The following is a 23,627-nucleotide window of genomic DNA, read 5'->3' on the forward strand; positions in this document are numbered from 1 at the left end:
TGCTTAGCTCATTCAATAAAGCTTTTCTGTATCTTATCCCACTTTTGCTTGCCTTCTTTCTTCCCTCAACTTAAAGGCTTTGTTTATGTGACCAAAGTCAATTTGGATGGGACTCAGTGTTTATCCAATCAATTCACCACAGTGTAATTTATGAAGGAAATTCCACTAGTCTTGGGCTACTACTAGTTTACCACCACATTTAGGGGCCAAGGCAGGATAGAATAAACATGAATCATTTTGATCACTTCTGAATCTGTGACACACAAATATAGACCCAGTCTTAAAGGAGCACTGAATTTTTTTTTCTTTATTGATTAAGGTGTTACATATGTGTCCTTATTCCCCCATTACTCCCCATCCTCCTACTCATGCCCTCACCCCCCTGTTGTCTGTGTCCATTGGTTAGGCTTATATGTATGCACACAAGTCCTTTGGTTGATCCCTCCCCCTTGCCTCCACCCTCCCCTACCTTCCCTCTGAGGTTTGATGATCTGATCAATGTTAATCTGTCCCTGGATCTATTTTTGTTGGTCAGTGATTGCAGCTCTCATTTGATTGAAATGTAAGGTCAGCTTTGGAACTGGATGGTGTAAACCAAATTTACCATCAATGGGTTATATATTTATTATGCTTTATTCTATATAGAGGCCCAGTGCATGAAATTAATACATGGTTGGGGAAGGGGGGGCGTCCTCAGTCCAGCCTGCACCTTCTCAAAATCTGGGAATCCTGGCTCCTAACCGCTTGCCTGCCTGTCTGCCTTTTTGCCCCTAACTGCTCACCTGCCTGCCTAATTTGCCCTAATCACCTCTGCCTGCCTACTTGATTGGCCCTAACTGCTGGCCTGCCTGCCCTAACATCCCCAACCACCTTTGCCTCAGCCGCCTCCATGGTGGCTTCATCTGGAAAGACATCCAAAATGACATCAGGAAGGTCATTCAGCTGTCCAGTCTAATTAGCATATCATGCTCTTATTATTACAGATTCCCAATTCATTGCTATGTGTTTAATTTATATGATGCCTTTAGTACACAGTATCACTATCTTTCCCCATTATAAGATAAATACAAGCTTTTGAACTGTCCTAAAGGTTTTTATTTCCATGCACCAAACACCAGATATCTTATTTATAGGAGGTAAATTATGTGATATAAGTAAAAGGTACATTCACTATCTATTTGGCATACTTTTAAAATTTTAATAGAGCCTATAAAAATGTTTTTGCATATTAACTTGTGATTAAGGGAGTAAACATTTAATAATTGTTTTCACTAAGTAAAATTTGAATATATTCTACTAATCCTTGCTGGCTATGCATAAAAGAATTAGCTATAATTTTAAAAGGCTTGATATGGAGCCTATTTTATTTTTAAAACATATTTGTTATTGAAAATATTTCATATGTCCTCCCATTTCTCCCATGGACTCCTTCTAGCCTGCCTTAGTCCCCACCCCAGGCATTCACTGCCACCTAAGGAATTAACCTTTATTATCTTTTATTTCAAATTACAAATCAAATTGTCAGCTATCCGTGCTTAATATTGTAAATATATGGTGGGTTAAAATTATCTTCCTAAACATCTATCTTTTATATTATATTAAATAATATTCTTGTTAATATGATAAAAATAAAAAGACGCATATTATTACCTCTTAGAACAGAATTAAAGCAGTATAATAAAGTTCCTATCATCAACCTTTGGAATGAATGCAGTGTGTTAATAGGACCGTAAAATCACAATTTAATATATAAAACATTTTAACAAAAAGATTTACTCTATTAGCTAGGTATATTGATTTCCAAAAATAGTATTAGAACTTATTTTTAGTATAATCCATAAATAAATCAATTTTAAAAATTACCTGAAAAATCCCAATAATATTACTTATTATTTAAGATATCAGAATTTAAATATTATGTTTATATATATGTATGGACTTCAGAAAATGTATAATGCTTAAAAAACATAAAATGTAAGCTTATTCATTATTTTTCCATTTTTCGTAATACTTTTCCTCTTGTGCATTTTAGTGCTTTTCTTTTGTGACTTATTTTAATACTGTTTTCATCTTTTTCACTTACCCACTTTTTAACAGGAAGTTAATTTCCTAGTATTATTTATGAGTACAATTTATGTGTGCTACCCCAATGCCATTTCCAAAACCCCTCTCCGCCACAGCAAACAATTGCAGCATCAATGATGTCTTTTCTCTTCCTATTGTCAATAGCTCTGCTGAATAGAAATCTGTCATTTACCTAGTGCTTTCCCTTTGAAATTCAATTAGTATTATTGTGACATCTCCTTCAGAAAGTTTAAAAAGGACTTGAAAGAATGTTGCTTGACCATCCTAAGAAAGAATAAAGTTATATACAGTTTCTTATTATTTCCACTTGGATTTCAGTACTGGTAAACTGCCCATGTACTAGTATTAATACATCTTTTTGAAATTGAATTAGCTTAGTTATCTAATGTCTTTTATGCTTTGGATGTTGTTTGACAGACAAGATATCATACATAAACCACCGTCTGATAAAAGGATTTCTATATCTTTTGTATTTTAGCAGTCTATATAGCAACTCTTCCTAAATATTTTAAGGTGATCAAGCAATGAATACATACATACTCTGATTGCTGTGTCCACTATTGCTGGAGGTGAAGGATTTTGTGAAATATATATACTGATATCCTCCCACCTAAATTTCCATAGCTCAGTTGGGGATCTGAAAAACAGCACATCAACCATCTTATCAACCAATCTCCATTTCACATAAATTAACATACCAGATATCAATAGGTGCACCTTCAAATCAATGATTTTTGTAGATGACATTCAAGTACCATTTGAGTAGTGCATTTTTGCTGATAAAAGCAAATTAACTTAACACAACTACAATGTGCTGATAAAAATCTCAAACGAAACAGCAGTGCCATTAGCTAACAAAGTAATATTTTCTCTTTACTGTGTTCTGCCATTTAGTTATTATCCTATTGAAAATCTAATTATAATCCTTTTACTCCCTAGTCTAACTTCACTGTTTTTGCAAGCTTAGCACTGACAAGTGATTTCATTACATTTGATTGCCCGTGCCCAGATTGACTTAACTTCACTTGGAGACCTAAAAGCCCTCGCAGTTTCTCAGATTCCCTGTTTGCACATTACAGCAACAGCTCCTTTAATTAATTAGTATGAACAGCAGTAACATGAATTGCTGAACAGAAAATAACATCATTTTATGATCGCAGGGAGAATTCCCTTTTGCATGTTTATACCTTAGCTAACTTTTGTATAACTATATTTCATTATTAGAGGCTATTGGTATAGTTGATAGTAAATGTTTCTTAAATTTTTGAAAATTGACATCTTTGTCTTAATAATAATAATATATAAAACAAACCCAATATATGGATCTTATAAATTTTAGAAAACAGACATCAGCCTTCACAAACTTCCTAGTAATAAAACAAAAGTTCAGGGGTGACAACATCATAAAGCACAAGGACACAGTAATACATTGCTCTTGTTTCTGCTACTGCATTTGCTGGGGAAACTAAACTAGACAAAAAGCTAAGAACTGCTTTGTCAAGAGTAATGTCAATCTTTGTGTTTAATTTTTATAATTGCTTTTTTGCCTACATAGAATATATATTTAACATGGATTATACATTTAGCACTGGAATATACATTTCGTCTAACATTTCCCCATAAATATGATGGAATCTTAAGTAATTTTTTAATGTTAACATTCAATAAGTCAATCTTAAATCCAATCTACATGTCAAAAGTAACCAAAATTTGATGTAAAAGATAAACCTACTTAAACTATTTTCCCTCTGAGTCACTTTTGTTTAAAAAATTGTGGGAGCTTATTCAGCGACTATAGACTGAGGATTCCAAAATATAACATGCATGATCTTATCTATGCAGAGATTTAAGATGCCAATAAAGAATTCAAAGCAAAGTGACTAAAGTGTCATTTGACTCTAAAAGCAGTAGACACAATTTTAACATCACAATGTTAAAACCACACATAATATATTTTAAAGCATAATTTAATATACATATATTAATAATATACTAGGGGCCCAGTGCACAAATCTTGTACCTTGAAAGGAACTGTGGGCCCTGAGGCTGTGGTAGGCACAGGGGGCAGATCTCAGCCCATCCTCTGTATTCCCACCTGGCCCCTTCCACCACAGCCCCCAGTTCTCTCTCTGCCAACAACCCTGCTCTCACCACCACTACTCCCATGCGCTGATGGCACTGGCCCCATGCGCATCTCCTGACATTGTGGAGCGATTGGGGCCATCAGCAGCAGCAGGTGTGAGTACTTAGAAAAATTACACAAATGCCATGATTCTCTTTTTTCTATTTAAAACTGCATAGATAAGTTGAAATATTAATAGAAAATTGTATATTTGTGTGTAAACTCATATCATATCAGAACTAGACTTCAATAGATCCTCAGCTAGGTTAGGATTTCATGCAGTGAGTCATTAACATAAATTTTTATTTGTTTATCCTAGGAAACACTTTCTCATAATAGCTACATAGCATTCCATTTTGAAAATTAAAGTGATTTAAGAAAAAAAAAATTTAGAATTTTATGCATACTTCCTTCCTCTTTCAAGTCCCCCAATCTATTAACTGTCAGAGTTTATGATTTACTTGTTTAATGTTTGAACATTAACATTGGCAACAACCACATACCTAAGATGGCATCTATTTTATCTTAGTAATGTAAATTGTTATTTGGTTAACATTTTTACCAAATCCTCTATGTACACATATTTTATGTGTTCCTTTTCTATTTCCCTATTCTTCTGTAAATATTTGAGGGCTCTTACTTTCTTGAAAACAATACAAATGAATGTCAGTGATCTCAGCATTGGTGAGTAATCATTTAAGATGAATGAGGCAAAATCTGCAATTCAAAATTTACAATATCCTGGTAATGTTTATCGGAGAATTGCAAGTGGAATTTCTCTCTTACTAGTAAGAGTGGAGTGTTTGTTGCACTCCTGGAATAAGAATTTCTGGAGGCCTCCATAGGAGGATTGATATGGTAGAAAGTTTTATTTCTATGTAGTTTATATCCCTCATTTTCCAAAGTCCCATTTCCTTTAAATCAATCCTTAAAAAAAGTATAACTGTATCTTCAGTAGAGTTAGAAGCAAAGTTTGTGTCCAAAGTTTCTGTTCTATGGTGGAATTAAATCTGGCCTAGTATCATCCTAATTTTATTTTAAAAATATATGCCTTTATTGATTTCATAGAGAGCAAGGGAGGGGATAGAGAGAGATAGAAACATCAATGATGAGAGAATCATTGATCATCTTCCTCCTGCACCATTGTGCTGGGGATTGAGCCTGCATTCCCAGCATGTGCCCTGTCCAGGAATCAAACCATGACTTCCTGGTTCACAGGTCAACACTCAACCACTAAGCCACACCAACCATCCCATCATGCTAATTTTAGTCCATCAGTCCATTGTAGTGGGGTCCACTTAGCTGTGGGCCATGTCAGTGAGTGCAAAGTAAGAGAGCCACTGAAGTCAGGCAGGAGCAGCAAGAGAGAACAAAAGGGCCTCCTTTGTTCTGAAGCTGGTGTATCTGAGATTTTATTCTCTTGCAGTAGTTAAGCCTATTCTGGCCAATGACCTGCTCCCAGGTGTGACTGACAAATAAGCACCCTTTGTAGATTATTTAGACTTTATGGAATATGTGTCTAAATTGCAGCTTTTCTTTGCACCTTTCCTGTTATCATCCTAAATAATAAAAGCCTAATATGCTTTGTATTTAGTCATCCAGTTGGCCATTCAACCAATCAAAGTGTAAAATGCAAATGATATGCTAAGGCTGCTCAACTGCTTGCTATGACATGCACTGACCACCATGGAGCAGACACTCCATTTGGTAGGTTATCTTGCTACTAGGTTCCAACCAATCAGGACTGAGCGAGATGGATCTGACACACCCTGGAGTCCTCCTACAGTCCCTCCCTGGCTGGGCAAACTCCTGCATTCCTCCTTGGCAACAATTGTGCACCAGTGGGGTCCCTTGGCCTGGCCTGCACCCTTTTACAGTCTTGGATCCCTCATTGGATGTCGGAGAGCTGGTTTGGGCCCGATGGTGGAATTACTAATCATCATGATGCACACTGACCACCAGGGGGCAGACACTCAGTGCAGGAGCTGCCCCTTGGTGGTCAATGTACTCCCACAGGGGGAGCGCTGCTCAGCCAGAAGCTGGGCTCACAGCAGTGCTAAGGATGTCAGCTGGACATCCTGCAAGGGCTCCCGGACTGTGAGAAGGTGCAGGCCAGGTGGAGGAATGCACCCCCCCCCAATCGCTGAGTGCAATAATTTTATGCACTGAGCCTCTAGTATATAATAAAAAGCCTAATATGCTTAGTGTCTAGTCATCCAGTCATCTGTTCAACCAATCAAAGTGTAATATGCTAATGATATGCTAAGGTTGCTCAACCACTCACTATGATGTGCACTGACCACCAGGGGGAAGATGCTATGAATGGTAGGGTTATCTTACTGCTGGGGTCTGGCTGATCAGGACTGAGCAAGACATGCCAGACATGTCTTGGAGCCTTCCCATGGTCCCTCCCCAGCTAGCCAACCTCCTGTATCCCTCCCTGGCACTGATCATGCACTGATAGTGCACTGGGTTCCGTCAGCCTGGCCTGCACCCTCTCACAATCCAGGACCCCTCAGGAAGTGTCAGAGAGCCAGTTTTAGCCTGATCCTGCAGGCCAAGCCAAGGGACCCCACTTGTGCATGAATTCGTGCTAATTAATAACTGGGTTAATTATAACAGTATCTTTAACTGCATTCCAACTTCAATGAATCTGTTGGATATAGTCATTTTTAATATTGTTTAAACATTTAATGTTTTTCATTTTCCTTCATATTTTGAATCCTTTGAAATAATATTTTCTAGTGTTTTTCTATCAGTTTGGTATTCAAAAAGAGCAAAGAAGTATAAAGAGAATTTATTGTGCTTTTAAATCTTACATAAAAATATTTACAATATGCATCCTATACAAAAACCCAAATAAATTTAACCTTTACAAAATATTTGTAACTTATTTCTTAAGGGTGGGTGATATGACCTTTGATTTTTTAGAGGTTTGGCATAGAAATATAAGTAGCATTCTACTTTTCATCATGACATCATCAATAAAAAGCAGTAAAATAATTCATTTCACATGTGGCATAAGTGCCTAGAATAGCTAAGTACATGTACCTACTAACAAAGTGTTCCATAAATATTCGTTTTTTTTGTTTCTTCTCCTTTCCAGCCTTTATCTTCCCTGCTGGAAAGTAGAATTCAAGTAACTTATAGGTTCAAAAGTTGCCAATAGCATCACAATTTACAATAGCTAATATTTGGAAACAGCCTAAGTGCCCATCAGCAAATGAGCTGATTAAAAAACCGTGGTGCATCTACACAATGGAATACTATGCTGCTGTAAAAAAAGAAGGATTCTTACCATTTGCAACAGCATGAATGGACCTGGAAAGCATTTTGTGAAGCGAAATAAGCCAGTTGGAGAAAGATAAATATCACATGATCTCACTCATTTGTGGAATATAATGAACAACATAAACTGATAAACAAAAACAGATCCAGAGACATAGAAGCATCAAACAGACCATGGGAAGGCAGAGGAGGGTGAGGGGTGGGCTAAGAGATAAACCAAAGGACTTGTATCCATGCAGATAAGCATGACCAATGAACACAGAAAATAGGTGGGTGGGACTGGGCAGGCAGAAGTCAATGGGGGGAAAGGAAACATATGTTAAACTTTCAACAATAAAGAATTAATATATATATTAAAAAGTTGCAGGTTGGTTTACTGGACACATGCACTTTTATTGTCATTTTATAACTAGTCTATGGGAAGCACAATGAACTAGTTGGAAAGCAGTGGTCCTTTAGTCACAGTTTCTCAGTTATTAACAGGCTAACTCAATCACTAACCTTGAGAAATTAAACCTCTCTCTGACTTAATTTTAGTAAAATAGTAATAATAATATTTGCTTAAGCTTCCTCATCAATAAGTTCAATTGATACTCTGTTAAGTGTGACAGTTGAAATATATTATCATTACTATGTCCTCTAAAATACATATGACATTACATGTGTAGATTTTAGTAGGGGTGATTTTTATTTGGCATAAAAATTAATGTAACATATACTCTTCAGTATATACTTATGGTAAATATATATTTAATTTTCTTTAAAATTTTTATTGTTGAGAGCATTACAGATGAGACCCCTCCCACCTCCATTATCCTCCTCCACCTGGTTCCCACTCTGCTACAGGCCTTTACCACCCTATTGTCTGTGACTATAAGGTACTGTATATTATATGTAATAAAAGCCTAGTTGGTGTCATGTGACATTGTCATAAGATGGTTGCCACAAGATGGCTACCCTCACATCACCACAAAATGGCTACCCTCACATCACTACAAAATGGCCACCACAAGATGGTCACCACAAGATGGCAGGAATGGAAGGGCAGTTGGAAGCAATCCAGCCTGAAGGGGAGGGCATTTGGGGGTGACCAGGCCTGCAGGGGAGGGCGGCTGGGGGCAATCAGGCATGTAGGGGAGCAGTTAGGCATCAATCAGGCCAGCAGGGGAGTGGTTAGGGGCAATCAGGCTGGCAGGCAGGTGAGCGGTTTGGAGCCAACTGTCTTGGATTAGTGAGAGGGATGTCCAACTGCTGGTTTAGGCACAATCCCATGGCAGTCAGACATCCCCCAAGGGGTCCCAGATTGGAGAGGGTGCAGGCTGAACTGAGGAACCCCCCTCTCATTCATGAATTTCATGCACCAGGCCACTAGTATGAATATAAGATCTTTGGTTAATCTCTCCCCACCCTCTCTCCCCCCTTCTCTTTGAGATTCGTTAGTCTATTGCATATTTCATGCCTTTGGCTCTACTTAATTCTTCAGTTTATTTTGTGCATTAGATTCCTTGCTTGTTTATTTTAATTTTTACATTCAATTGTTGATAGATATCTATATATTGCCATTTATTGTTCATATTTTATTGTTCATATTTTTATTTCTTCTTCTTTTTTCCTTTTTTTCTCATTCTTCTTCCATCACCCTCCTCCTCCTCCTCCGCCTTCTCCTCCTTCTAGAATGCCTATCATTTCATATAATACTGGTTTGATGGTGATGAACTCCTTTAGCTTTTTCTTGTCTGTGAAGCTCTTTATCTGTCCTACAATTCTAAATTATAGCTTTACTGGACAGAATAATCTTGGTTGTAGGTCCTTGTTATTCATCACTTTGAATATTTCTTTCCACTCCCTTTTGGCCTGCAAAGTTTCTGTTGGGAAATTAGCTGCAGTCATATGGGCACTCCCTTGTAGGTAACTAACTTTTATCTCTTGCTACTTTTAAGATCACCTCTTTGTCTTTAACCCTTGGCATTTTAATTATGATGTGTCTGGGCATGGGCCTCTTTGGGTTATATTTTATCCCCATATTAGAGAATATGAGTATCAATGCTCTGTTTTCAGGGTAGGTCTTACAAGAATTAGAGATTAAATAATGGGAAAGAGTATATTAAATAATTAATTCACAAAAACAAAGTGTTCAAAAGCAAGTAAGTGAGTTTGGTAATTCATTATGATAGAATTAATAAAGAAAAGATGATCTGTATTTCTATTTGTTTTGATTAAAATATGTAAGAAAATTTTAAGGATAAAAAGGCAAGTGGTTATTATTCTCAAGAAACCTTGATTTTTTGTTATTTTTAAAGAATCCATATATATATATATATATATATATATATATATATATATATATATACACACACACACACACACACACACACACACACACACGAATAAAAGAGTACCATGCAAATTGATATACCAGCCAATCATGAGTGAATATGCAAACTAATCCCTCCAAAAAGATGGGGTTAATTTGTATACGCAGCTGAGGCAGAACGCTTGGGTCATCTCCATGGTGATGATGCAAGCATTCCACAATGCCCCAGCAGACATGCAGAAAGGCAACTCTGTCTGGTCCAGAGTGAAAAGGTGGCTCTGGCTGGAGCAAAGCTATGCTGGCGGCCAAGGGAAGGAAGGCCCATTTTTAAATGAATCTTTGTGCATCGTGTATATATATATATATATATATATATATATATATATATATATATAGAGAGAGAGAGAGAGAGAGAGAGAGAATATATAGATATAGATATAGATATAGATATAGATAGAGATAGAGATAGAGATAGAGATAGAGATAGAGATAGAGATAGAGATAGAGATAGAGATAGATATAGATAGATATAGATTTCAGAGAGGAAGGGAGAGGGAAAGAGAGATAGAAACCTAGATGATGATAGAGAATCATTGATTAGCTGCTCGCTGCAGGTCCCATATTGGGGATCAAGCCCACAAACCAGGCATGTGTCCTTGACCAGAATCAAACCTGGGATCCTTCAGTCCACAGTCTGATGCTCAAACCAACTGAGCCTAACTAGCTAGGGCAAGAAACCTTCTTTTTTTTTTAAAAAAAAAAAAAAGGATCCACATTATAAAATAAGCACTAGACCAGTCCTTCTAAAAAAATGTCTTTAAATCCATGCTTTTCTCTGGACAAAGCGAAATCAAATAGTATTTTATTTTATTATCCGCCCCTATCTTACAGTGGTGTACTTTTCCTATTCTCATAATGGTAGCTTTATATTTATACTACCTCAAACTAATCTCACTAGTTTTGTTCATTTGTTCTGAGAATGTCACATTCTGAAAATGTTTCCACAATGGAAGTAGAGTTTATGCAATTAATTACATGTTTAATTTGGATTGAACCTAAGATTGAAGTAGAGCATTAATCAGAATATTGTTTTTGCCTCCATTTTTTTTCAGGTTGGAAAACAATGATTTTTCTAGTGTGTTCTGGTTCAATGCCAAATAATATAGTATCCACTTGAAAATTAAAGCACACCACTAATTAAGCAACTTAAAAACACACACAAAATCAATACTTAGCTCGGTTGGGATGCTAGGTGAAAAATATGAATGCACCTGCCAAATGTACATATTTTACAACTGTTGAATAATTTAAATCCTGGGAGAATTTGATTCATTTTACTCACTGTTTCCTCCACTGGCACTATGTCTAATAGAGAAACCATATATCTTAAACTTTTATAGGGAAAACATTGACCTATTTTTGCTCATATGTGGAATCTTATGAACCAAATTAACAAATAAAACAAAAATAAATTCAGATTTGGAAGAGAGTGACAGTTGTCAGAGGGGAAAAGGGCTGGAGAGCTGGGTGTAAAAGATAAAGAAATTAAGGAAAAAAGAAAAGAAAAAAAAAGCCCATCAGTGTGGTTAACAGTTGAGCATCGGCCAGAAATGAGGTCTCCAGTATTATTCTGGTTAAGGCAGTGCCCAGGTTGCAGGCTCAATCCCCAGTAGGGGGCATGCAGGAGGCAGCCGATTAATCATCTTCCTCTCTCATTGATGTTTCTATCTCTCCCTTCCTCTCTCCCAGAAATTAATAAAAATATTTAAAAAACAAAACTCATAGACACAGAAAATATTATGGTGATTACCAAAGGGAAGGGGGCATGGGTGGAAGTAGGAGAAGGTAAAGGGGGATAAATGGTGATGGGAGGAGACTTGACTTGGGATGGCAAACACACAATGCAATATTCAGATGATGTATTATAGGATTGTACACCTGAAATATGCATAATTTTATTAACAAATATCATCTCAATACATTCAATTAAAATAAATAAATAAATACTTCTCCAGACTATATTTCATCTTTTTTGGCCTTATTCCTTTATGTTTTTCTCAACTGAGTCAGGATTCAGGTAGAGAAGATGAGTGGCATTTTAAAAAAATAGTGAGGATGCTTGATTAACCTGAGCTGGATCAATAGGATTATATTTCCTGGGATTATGAGTCTTTACAAACAGAGGGGCCAATTTGGTTTGAGCAGGCTTATCTATAAGTTGTGCCCTGGAGAGAAAGATGGAGAAATTACCAGCCAAAAGAGAAATCATGTATAAAATAGTGTTATTCGTTCATGAATAAGTTAACTACCTCAAAAGAAAGGTTTGGTAGCACAAAGTATGCTTGTGATAAGAAAATTGTGTTGTTTATAAAAGTGAATAAGAGGTAATTAAACAGTTAGGGGGAGCCCCCCCCCCAAAAAAAAATACAGTTCTGTGTAGGGAAAATATTTTTTTCTAAACATAAATTTAAACCTTCAAAAAACATTATAGACACATTTATTGGTAGTTTTTAAAAATAGTAAGAAACTACTTTTAAATAACCCTTCTGTCAGGGAAGAAAATTGCATCCTGAGGGGAAATTGCAATTATTAACAAAGATTTTGACTCAGAGAAAATGGTGTGAATCTATACTCATGTTTCAGTCTGTGAAGGGAAAAAAAAATCTTTCCAGATGCCTTGCTTATTAAGCTATTTATGCATTTCACTACAGGTTGTAAAGTAGTAGAACATGCACAAGGGGCTCATAAACATATTTTAGAGTGAGGGAATATCATTTACACTGTTTTATATTGTCAATATCACCCCAGAGATTAAGGTTAAGTTTAAACTACTATGAATCTATAGTTTGCTCGCCTTTGTATAATTTCATTTTTAAGTGAATAATACTCACATCAATGAATATATGATTAAGGAATAAGCCTAATAAAATAATACTTTTATTGCACACAGATTTATTAAAATCTTGTACATATATAGCACAGCAACATACTATAAAGCTAGTTTGTAATTTACAGTGAAGTTCATTGAGTAGATATTAGATTTGCTTTTTGTTGAAATGAAATTTTGATACAGTATTTTTTATTTTTTTCTTTGCAGCCTGAACACTGATGCCAGAACTCCAACTAATCATAGGCGCTAATAGGGTGCTGTAGCAGTTACTTGCTTATCTAGTATAATTCTTTAGAATTCATACTTAAATTCTTAAAATATGGAACTACCAATTTCTGTTTGTTCATTACCAGTAAATAAAACTTTGCACGTACAGGAAAAATGTACTAGAGAATGGACTTTACACATTTTTAGCAGATAATCATAATGATGATTAATTGTGATATTTTACACTCCTATAATCCCTTTCTTCCACGGAATTCATAGTGCTTCAAAAAGATTATCATGTTAATCCACACAATATCTCAGTGGGTAAGAAAATGAATAATTTTTAAGACAGAAAATGTTATTTCTAAATGACATGGCAGAAATGAAAATGTAGATACAACCACTTCAAGCTCTGATTACTATTAAATAGCTTTATATTTGGCTGGCCTGGAATTTAACAGGAATTATGTGAGGAGGTGATTCATTTGTGCAAATGATCAATATATGTTGTGACCGCTTTAGCGCTCACCTTTCTAAAAGATACACATTGCTTGTAGTGCACTCTGAGGGAATATAGAAAGCTCTAGTTTGTAGTCATTACCATGCTTAGTTTTTTCCTTTAATCTGTTGATGGTAGAGCAACTCAACCAATCCCCTTCTACTTGCACATTCCTAATCTGTGAAGAAGGCAATGATATAACCACATACCCAAGCTACTAAAAACACCCCTTTAATTATTTTCTGATCCCACCCATATTCAATTTTGCTTCATCTGTACTAAGCTATCATCAAGCAAACAGCTGAAAAATATTTAGGCATGAGAAAGGAGAAAGGCAAATAAGATGAATCAGTCCCATCATTGATATTTTCCATTTTTCACCCTCTTCTCTACACATGGCAAGGTGCCTAAAATGTTCCAGTGATTAGAACCAAATGGGTTGTTTGGCTTGAATTATCCAGGAAATAGCCTCACATATTTTTAAGTGTTTATTTAATGGAGATTTGGACAAAGGCTGGTTGCTAATACCTGTTCTCATTATTTTTATGCTTCCTAAGAATCTAATAGAATAGTATTACAATGTGTTAAATGTTACTCTAGTGATCAAAAAGATTTAATGCCCCTTCTAAAGTTCCCTCCTTACACAAGAAAAAATTAATCCATTGCTATTTTTACATCTGCCTGAGAATTAAGTTGTTTAACAGAAGCACCACTTATCTTATGTAAAAGGGCAACAGTAATCAGTTCCCTGTAGCACTGCATGCAGTTTCTGCTGAAATGGCCACCTACCCTACACACTTCTAAATATTACATTAATTTATATCAATATGATATCCCAGTTGTTCCATGATCTGAAGGAATTTCTTCTATGGCACAGGCATTTGGCTTCAGGTGCTCTCTACAGACTGTAGACTGTCTACTTGTGTAGAGGAGGTGGGCTGTTTTAACTGAAATAAGTGTAATAATGCAATTTAGAAATAAACCATGAAGGACTAAGGCAAATATTTTTATTTATTTTTTTTAAATATTAATGCCAAATATCTGAACTGAATAACACAGATGCATAATAAAAAATAAAACATCCATAAATGTCTCATTACTTGATAAGGAAGCAACATATATTGAACTATAGGGGAAATTGAACAGAATTTTCAAATTAACTAAGTCACTTAAAAACAAACTCAAACTAGTGTCTTTTTATAAATAGGTATGTTTCATTGACTTTGGTTGAACTCTAACAAATACTCATGTGTTTTCAGAAGACCTTTATGACACCTGATTTTAGCGTTTTCCATTTCATTACCTTCAGATATATACCACAGAAGGCAAGTCTCACACTTATTTAAATTTGGTACTGGAGATAACTCAACTGATCAGCAGAGGCTCATCTCCTGTGTTATGGGGCTTGCCTATGTCAGGCAGTACTGTGCTAAGGGAAAGACTGCTTGGGCTTTCATTTTTACTTTTACAATGGTCACATTTATGTGTATCAAATTTACCCTTTTACCTATCTAATAAATTTTAAAGCAATAAACTGTCCATTCTCCACAAATATTAGTGTGTGTCACTCCTTATAAGTTCCCAGGCTCCTTAACATTCCTCCAGAGAGGCATTGTTCCTTGATCCTCCTGATCTTTAATCTTGTTTACATGGAAAATGCATATTAGATCATCTCTGTTTAGAGTTCAAGTACAAATCCCCTTAAAAACATGAAATATTTAACTACTAATTAGCTGTTTTCTATTCCTAATGAAATGAGCATGCTGGGTTTGGATTGATATTCAGCTATAGCTCTCCTCTGTTTATGTTTCCAGATGTTTTTGTTTTATCTAGGAGTTTACTTTGACAGCTACTACTAAATGATGAATCACTCATATTATAGCTGAAATGCATTTTGAAATTGAAATGTGCTAAACTTAGAGATTGCTCCAAGATTCAGCGTCAGTTAGCAGGTCAATATTTGCTCCTCCCTATGATCACTCTGCTTTGGTATATGTTTAACAGTAACAGAATTTGTGTCAACATTAAACAGCATGCTACACAAAAGTCTATTTTGCTACTATTCTCTAAGTTAAGAGAAAAAGTTTTGTTACTATAAAATCTCAATTTAATTGTATTCTGGGTAGAAAAATTCATTCATGTTAATACTGTCTTCTTTTTGCTGGCCTAGTTTTTCTTTGGGTTTTTGAGCTGCTGTGGAAAGAGTTCGTGATAAGCCTTATAAACTGGCACATTTAATAAAGGATGTGAACAGAAATGTTTGTCTTTTTTAATAAGAAGTATAATTAAAAATAAAAAGGAGGGATATTTTAAGAAATTTCATTTTTCTAAAGGACAAATAATGATTGCTTTTTGACATTTGTTCTATATTGATGTACCTTTTTTTACAGGATTTATTTTTGTTTTTTCATTGCTTTCAAGTTTGTAATGTTCACAATTTGTATGGCATGATTTAAGCTTTAGCTACATTATATACCTTTCAATCATGGTAAAATGACTGTCTGCCATTTGATGTTGAAGAACTTTCCTTTGACATTTAGGCTTTGCATGCAGAGGATGAGGTAGACTGGAAAACTGAGCAACTATTTTATCAGAATGAATATTCTCAGATGCCACACAGGTGTATCAACATTCTCCAGCGATAGCCGATGACTAAACAGTTTCCATCCCTTCTGGTCACTGGAAAAGTTCAGATGAATTCCATAGGTTCTTTGTCTGGTTGCCCTCTAATGAAGTCTGAGCCACCAGGCCATCTGACTGGCATAAACACAAATCCCGTTATTGTTCTATTCCTTACCACATCTTCATTTTTGGCTCAGTGGTACTCTCCACAGAATTCCCCTGGCACCCCATAATACTTTCTACACAAAAGAATAACTATTTTAAAGATATTATACACAAGGCTTAAAAAGGATATATTTTCCTCCTGACAATGCTAAGTTTTGACAAGATTGAACTTAATATTTTAGAGTAGACATATCAATTCAACAATGATAATGCAAGTCTCCTTTATAGGTGAAGATGATACATTTAACCCACAAACATAGACTTTTAGTATTTCTTAAGCATGGGTGATGAAATTGTACTGATCATCCACACTTTCTTTTCTGTTTTTGTTGTTGTTGTTTGTTTGTTTGTTTGTTTGTTTTGTTTTGTTTTGTTTTTTCTTTTGTGACCAATTCTTATGAAGTTGTTGGCTAGAAACTCAGGCCATAACCCATGACTATTGAAGAGAGCAAGGTTAGACAAAAAGGGGTAAATCATTTTTTGAAAACTTTTCCAATTATAGTTTTACCCACGCCACTAAATTTTTTCTTACTCTATAATGGCATGCATTCTTTTGATTGCCAACATTTAAATAGATACTGGCTTGACCAAACACTGATTAAAATAATAATCAGAACTATTCTCCCTTCATGCAGTATGCACAGTTTTCAGGGTTAACCTTGGGAAAGGAAGTTCTAAATGTACAAATCTGTCATTACCTTACATCATAAGTGGACACTCCTTTCTCTCTGTTTTGGTAAAGCCTAGGGATTTCAATATACCATTATGTACACAAGCCAAAGTAATGTAGAGGCAACACAGTTTATGAAAACAAAACAAAACAAAATATGAGTCTTCTATGTCTCCAGTGCTGTGGAAAGAAGAGAAGTTGTATTATGAAACTTGAGGCAACTTTGAAAACTGGCATATTGACGTATAGAAATGTTAAGCAATTTAACATTTTACCAATAATAAACCAAGCCAGTTACATCAGATCATTTAGGTTTCTAAAGGTAGAAATTGTGTTTTTAAGCACGTATCAGAATTATTCCTCAGAAGAACTAACTTGTTTTCTTTCTTTTCTTTTTTTAAGGAGGTAACTGTTACTGTTTAGCAATGTCACAACAGTTTTATTCAGCCTGAAAGTCCTCACTGGCTTTGCATTAATGAAGATGCTTGTGATTACAGTTTATCTCTGGAACTCCACAACATGGAGTTATTTCAGTTATGTTTATCAGCAAAACTTTCTTTACTAAAACAGCTATTCAGTCTAAATTGATTTATGAAAAAGGAATGTATGTGCATTTTAAAAGTAATGATGTGAATTTGTCCTCACATTAGATTGACCAGTTTAAGAATATGAGCTAAATTCTCATGGTTTAATCTGACCATATTTGATACTTCTCTATGTTCACTTCAGCTTGTAATTTTGTCTTCAAAAGAAAAAAATGTGGTATTGTGTTAGAGAAAATTTATATGTATGTTTCTCTGTTCTATGATATATTAAGTTAAAGTACAAATTCTTTGTTAAAAAATGTACTTGCTAAACTTCAGTATAAATAAAAGCATTTTGACTTTGTTGATTGTCATTGAGTTTTTATTTTCAAGTTGCCAACTTCAGTCATTGAAGAAAAGCCATAGAGCAAATCAAAATATAAGAACTAGGAACACATTTGGAAAGCTTCCACTGATTTGCTTATTTTCAAACAAACATGAATTTACATCTTATTTTCAGTTCACCTGTTTAAATAAGCCAATAGTATTGTCCTCAATTGTTCTGTTGAATCATACTAGATTTCGTATTTCTGGCTGTATACTTAGTGATCCTGCTTCTAGGAGGAAGAGTTGTACAGGGAAGCAGGAAAAACATGGTTAATCAAGACTGAAATATATCTTTTGAACATCTGTTTTTTTACTAAAATGCTTCTTTTTGAACCAACTTCAGTGAATAAAATTATATAAATAAATAAATAAAAATGGGAAGAATATATACTCTGATCCAAAGAAGTTTCAGGTCTCCCTCTACATCACAATTATCCATTATACTTAATGAAAAATCAAGGGTAGATATTTTTTAAATGCCTAATGCCATAGCCCTGCCTTATAATTTACCTAATCTGTCTGCACCACTTCTTTGGTTCATTTCCACTAAAATTCTGAAGCCCACACAAATTCTGGTTCACCAAGGAGCCTCTCAGTTTTTCCTACACAGTAGTTTTTCCACTCGTCACCTTACCTTGTGAAAGATACTACGGTAGTATGTTCTATCTCATAGTGCTTCTAGCTAGTCAGGCAAAAACTTTGAGTCTTCTAGTTTGGAACTATGTTGCTTAATTCCACAGATATTTCCCACACAATCTCTTCTTTTCTCACCATCCTCATTTATGAAAATTTAAAGAGTCCTGAGAAAGTCCAAAAGCAGATGTATTTTTTGTGTATATACTGGGTTGTTGGCTAAACAAGCCTGCTCTAATAGTATGCCCTCCACAACCTTAGCACAATAAGCAGGGCACCAAATAGTCAAGCATATGGTAAGGAAGCTTACATTATTGAATGCTTAATTTAATAACTGGAGGAAGTCTGTGTCATTAGTTTCCCAATTCTCAGGGATCCAGGTACCCAATACTGTCTGTGGTTTAGCCTCATCTGGTAGTAGTTATCCACACTATATTAACATTTATGGGGTGATCTTATTCTGGGTCAAATGATGGCTAGGACTTTTTGGACATGGAAGCAACTAGTTGTTTGGAGCCCAGTTCATTGGCCAATCTAGAGAAACAACAAGGAAAATACCAGAAGTGAAGCCCACTCTGCACTACCATGTTTCCTTCTATAGGATTGTTGCCATTTCAATACAAAACATGGACCACACTTCCAATACATCCTCCTCACCACTTCTTCCTTCCTCAACATAATAATAATAATGATCTTAGCCTTAAGAAAATAGTCTGGGTAGGATAGAAATATATTCATTGCAAGGCAGTGGTTTCACTGCTAATTATTTCTCAGGTATAAACCTTCTTTTAGGGTAAGAAGGACCAATGTTACACCATTTCCCTTGTATTCTCTTTGTGGAACATAGTCTATATTCATCCTGCAAATGTGGCTAGATCAGCCACATGCAAACTTCAGAGACTCTATTCTAAGTTCACTGCTTATGAGGTAGTGGGGAAACACAACTGCTCCTACCTTCAAACATACTCATATTATCTTCATCTATAATTACAATTGTAGTTTAAGGAAGTCTTCCCATACCAAATGAAGGCACCTAACCATTTTGGGGATTCATTTATCACTCTTCAACTAACTACTATATATATATATATATATATATATATATATATATATATATATATATATCCTAAGGAATTTGGCAATAAAGGCCCCACTCTACCAACAAACTTCCAACTGTGCCCTCTTACTCAAGGAAAAATGTATCTGTGGATGGTATTCCAAAAATAACTTATAATTGAATTTTAGATTAGGGAATGAGTGGGAGGATCTATGAAGACCATTAGTAGTCTTGTATCTCAAAGATTGGCCACCAAAATTTTGCCACTTCAACATGAACTCGATGAAGGAAAACCCCAAATCACACACATATAAGCAGCTCCTTATTTAAAATTACAAATACCCTTCATAAGTTGCTGAAACTGGTTTTGCTCAGTGGATAGAGGGTCAGCCTGCAGACTGAAAGGTCTCAGGTTTGATTCTGGTCAAAGGCATGTACCTTGGTTGCTGGCACATCCCCAGTAGGAGGTGTGTAGGAGGCAGCTGATCAATGTTTCTTTTTCATTGATTTTTCTGACTCTCTATCCCTCTTCCTTCCTCTCTATAAAAAAATCAATAAAATATATATATTTTTAAAAAGAGAATGATTCATGTGACTTAAAAAGAAAGCAATTTCTTATTCTTTGGAATAAAATGTTCTATAAATATTTATTAAGTATATTTATTCTAGTGTATCATTTAAGGCCACTGTTGTCTTATTGATATTTTTTTTTTCTGGAAGACAGATTCATTGAAGACAGTGGGGTGTTAGAATCCCCTACTATGACTATGTTGCTGTCAGTCTCTTCCATAATGTACAGAGGTTAGTTATATCCTCTTTTTTAATTGATCCCTCTAAGTATTAGGTAATGTCCTTCTTTGTCTCTTGTTATGACCTTTGTTTTAAAGTCTATTTTGTCTGATAAAATTATCTTTATCCCAGGTGTTATTTTTTTCCATTTTCATTTGCATTGAGTATTTTTCCCATTCCATCACTTTCATTCTGTGTATATTTTGTTCTGAGATGAGTCTCTTGTAGAAGCATATGTATAAGCCATGCTTCTTTATCCATTCAGCTATTCTATGTCTGTTGATTGGAGCATTTAATCCATTTACATTTAAGGTTAGTATTGATAGGTCTGTATTTATTGCCATCTTATTGTTTATACCATCTTTGGCGATTTTTCTTCTTCTTAAAGCAGAACATTTAACATTTCTTGCAATATTTGTTTGTTTGTAATGAACTACTTGCATTTATGGGAAGTTCTTTATTTCACCTTCAAGTTTAAATTATAGCCTTGCTGGAAAGAGTGGTCTTGGTTGCTGGTCCTTGCTTTTCATGATTTTAAATATGTTATGCCAATACCTTCTGGCCTAAAATGTTGCTGTTGAGAAATCAGCCCATAGCCTTATTGGAGCACCATTGTAAGTTACTGTTTTTATCTTGCTGCTGTTAAGATTCTCTCTTTGTCTTTAACCTATTCCATTTGTATTATGATGTCTTGGTATGGGCCTGTTTGGGTACAACCTGATTGTAAATCTCTGAGCTTCCTAAACCTGTGTGAATTTTTCCTTGCATTATTTCTTCAAACAGGTTCTGGAACTCTTGCTTACTCTCATCTTCTGGCACCTCTATAATGTGAATGTCATTTCACTTGTTGTCCCAAAGGTCCCTTAAACTTTCCTCATTATTTTATTAACTTTTCTTTTTGTTGCACTGCTTGGGTGCTAACTTTTATCTTGTCATCTAAATTGCTGATTAAATTATTTCCATCTAAATCATTGATTATTTCTAGTGTGTTCTTCATTTCAGATATTGTATTCTTCATTTCTGAGTTGCTTTTTTTATGGTTTCTATGTCACTTTTAATGCTTAAGGATAAATATAGCTAGCTAAGAGAACAGAGATTAGGCCACCTTCAAACAAAGAAACAATTTATTTTCAAAAACACCTCTGATACAAAAAAAATCTTTCTTTTTTTAATATTTTGGTACTCTAGGAAGAAATAAATCTAAAGTATCCTTTTATCTCCATTTCTCCCTTGCTTTTCTCTTCTCTGTGAACCACAGTTTTTCAAAATTAGATGTGGCTCCCAAATGTATAGTCTATAGGGCTTGAGGGTTCTGATGCTGCTAAAAGACTCCAGTGTCATAAGAACTCAAACTTCTTTCCCTGATAAAGCCACTCACAGTTTGTATGATACCTGTGACTATGAGAAGGGAAAAATGTTAGTTATTCTCTTGGTCACTGATGATAAACAATCTTATTTTGAGTGACTAAACGCACAGCAGATATACAGTATGTGTAGACATTTGACAAATTGTCTTTACATGAATCATTTCAATTAATGATAATTATTCAACATGCTTTTAAGGGGTTATACTTTCCTTTATTCTTATATATTCCTTCACTGTTTGCCCAGTTGGTGTTGTTCAGTGGTTGAGTGTCAAGAACCAGCAAGTTGTTGGTTTGATTCCTGCTAAGGGCAAATGCTCAGGTTGTAGACTTGATCCTCATTAGGAGGCACACAGGAGGCAACTGTTGGATGTTTCTCTCTCATCGATGTTTTTTTTCTCTCTCTCCCTCTCCTTCTCTCTCTAAAATCAATAAAAAACATTTTTTAAGTTTTTTTTTATTTCTTCCATGGTCTATCTTATCCTCTCATGGTGTTTTAATTTTCTATTTAATATCATTGTATGAAAAATTAAGATTATTTGTCTAAAATTTAATGTTTAGTTTTATTATGTGTGTTACCAGTTTCAATATAAAAACCAGCCATGCTGAAACCTCTTTCTCCATCTAGCTAACTCCTGCCTCATCCTTTGAAACTCACCACAATTATCATCCTCTCTGTGAATTCTTCTGTAAGCCTGTTTTTATCTGCTTCATAACATTTTGCACTTTTCCTTATAAAGATACATAGGCTTTGGAACCAGGCAAACAAGTTTGAATCCAAACTATCTCTGTGACATCAGGCAAAATATTTAATCATGCTGAGCCTTCATATTCTTATCTGAAATGTAGATAATAATACCTATAACAATGGATTGATATGAGGCTTAAAAGCATTTGAATAATTTAGACAGTGCCTACCACATAGAAAGCATCCAATAAATGATAGCTAGTATTGTCATTACTAGCAGGTGTCAATATACCATTATTATTATTATTATTATTATTATTATTATTATTATTAGAGCCCTGGTGCATGAAAATTGGGAGTCCCTAAGCCCAGCCTACCCTCTCTCTCTCTCTCACAGTCCAGGAGCCCTCAGGGGATGTCCCTCCTGGGGAATGGGCCTAAGCCACAGTCTGGCTTCCCTCTGTGGGAGGTGACCAGATTGATCAGGGGAAGACACTGCCCCCATCACCCCGCTGTTGCTGCCACTGCCAGCCATGGCAGCTGTGAGGCCTGAGCCCTAGGTCTTGCAGACACCGGGGGTCATGGCTGCCTGAGGCCACAGTTTCCTGAGCCCTAGACTTTGCAGCCACTGTGGCTTTGTCTGGATGGATATCCAAATGGACATCTGGATGATGTCCACCTTAATTAGCATATTACCCTTTTATTAGTATAGATTATTATTATTATTATTATTATTATTAATCCTCACCTAGGATATGTTTTTTCCATTGATTCTAGAGAGAGAGGCAGGGAGAGAGAGAGAGAAAAGCATTGCTGTGAGAGAGTAACATTGATTGGTTGCCTCCTATAAACACTCCAACTGGGGATAGAACCTTCATCAAAGGTAGGTGTCCTGACAGGGAATCTAACTTATGACCCTTTGGTGTGGGAGGTGGCACTCTAACCACTGAAAGACACTGACCATGGCTATTAATATTTTTTGTTGTATTCATCCCCCTACTAGGCCAGAGATCATCTATATACTGACTTCCCCAATCTCTACCATAGAACTCAGAAAACACAATAAAACTATGCTGAATGAATAAACTAATGCTTTTATTGATCACTTAGCACAGTGTCTGACAGCATTCTTTTAATGTTTGTTGTATCATGTGTGAAGAAATATTTTAACCATTTTGACATGTACTCCAGCTAAACCTGATATTGACTGCTGCAAATATATAGTAAACTCCATTGTGTTTCTTGATAAAAACAAATAGTTGTTCTAGAACTCATGTACTTCCCTAATTCAGGTAAAATCAGAGTTCTCAGTTGTAGCCAAAG

General features: G+C 35.4%; 1 protein-coding gene across 2 annotated transcripts in view; it reads left to right on the forward strand.

The window, feature by feature from the left end:
• DACH2 (dachshund family transcription factor 2) overlaps positions 1 to 17,314 on the forward strand; it is a gene marked incomplete at both ends in the record, with an annotated part of 550,140 nt that extends 532,826 nt beyond the window's left edge. For both annotated transcript variants that reach the window (XM_084869646.1, XM_084869647.1), the window contains one exon: positions 17,265 to 17,314. In XM_084869646.1, coding sequence (XP_084725772.1) covers positions 17,265 to 17,314 — 50 coding nt within the window. The remainder of the gene's footprint in view (positions 1 to 17,264) is intronic.
• Positions 17,315 to 23,627: the final 6,313 nt, after the last annotated feature.

Source organism: Pipistrellus hanaki (assembly GCF_964339955.1).
Source record: "Pipistrellus hanaki genome assembly, chromosome: X".
Classification (NCBI taxonomy): Eukaryota; Metazoa; Chordata; class Mammalia; order Chiroptera; family Vespertilionidae; genus Pipistrellus; species Pipistrellus hanaki.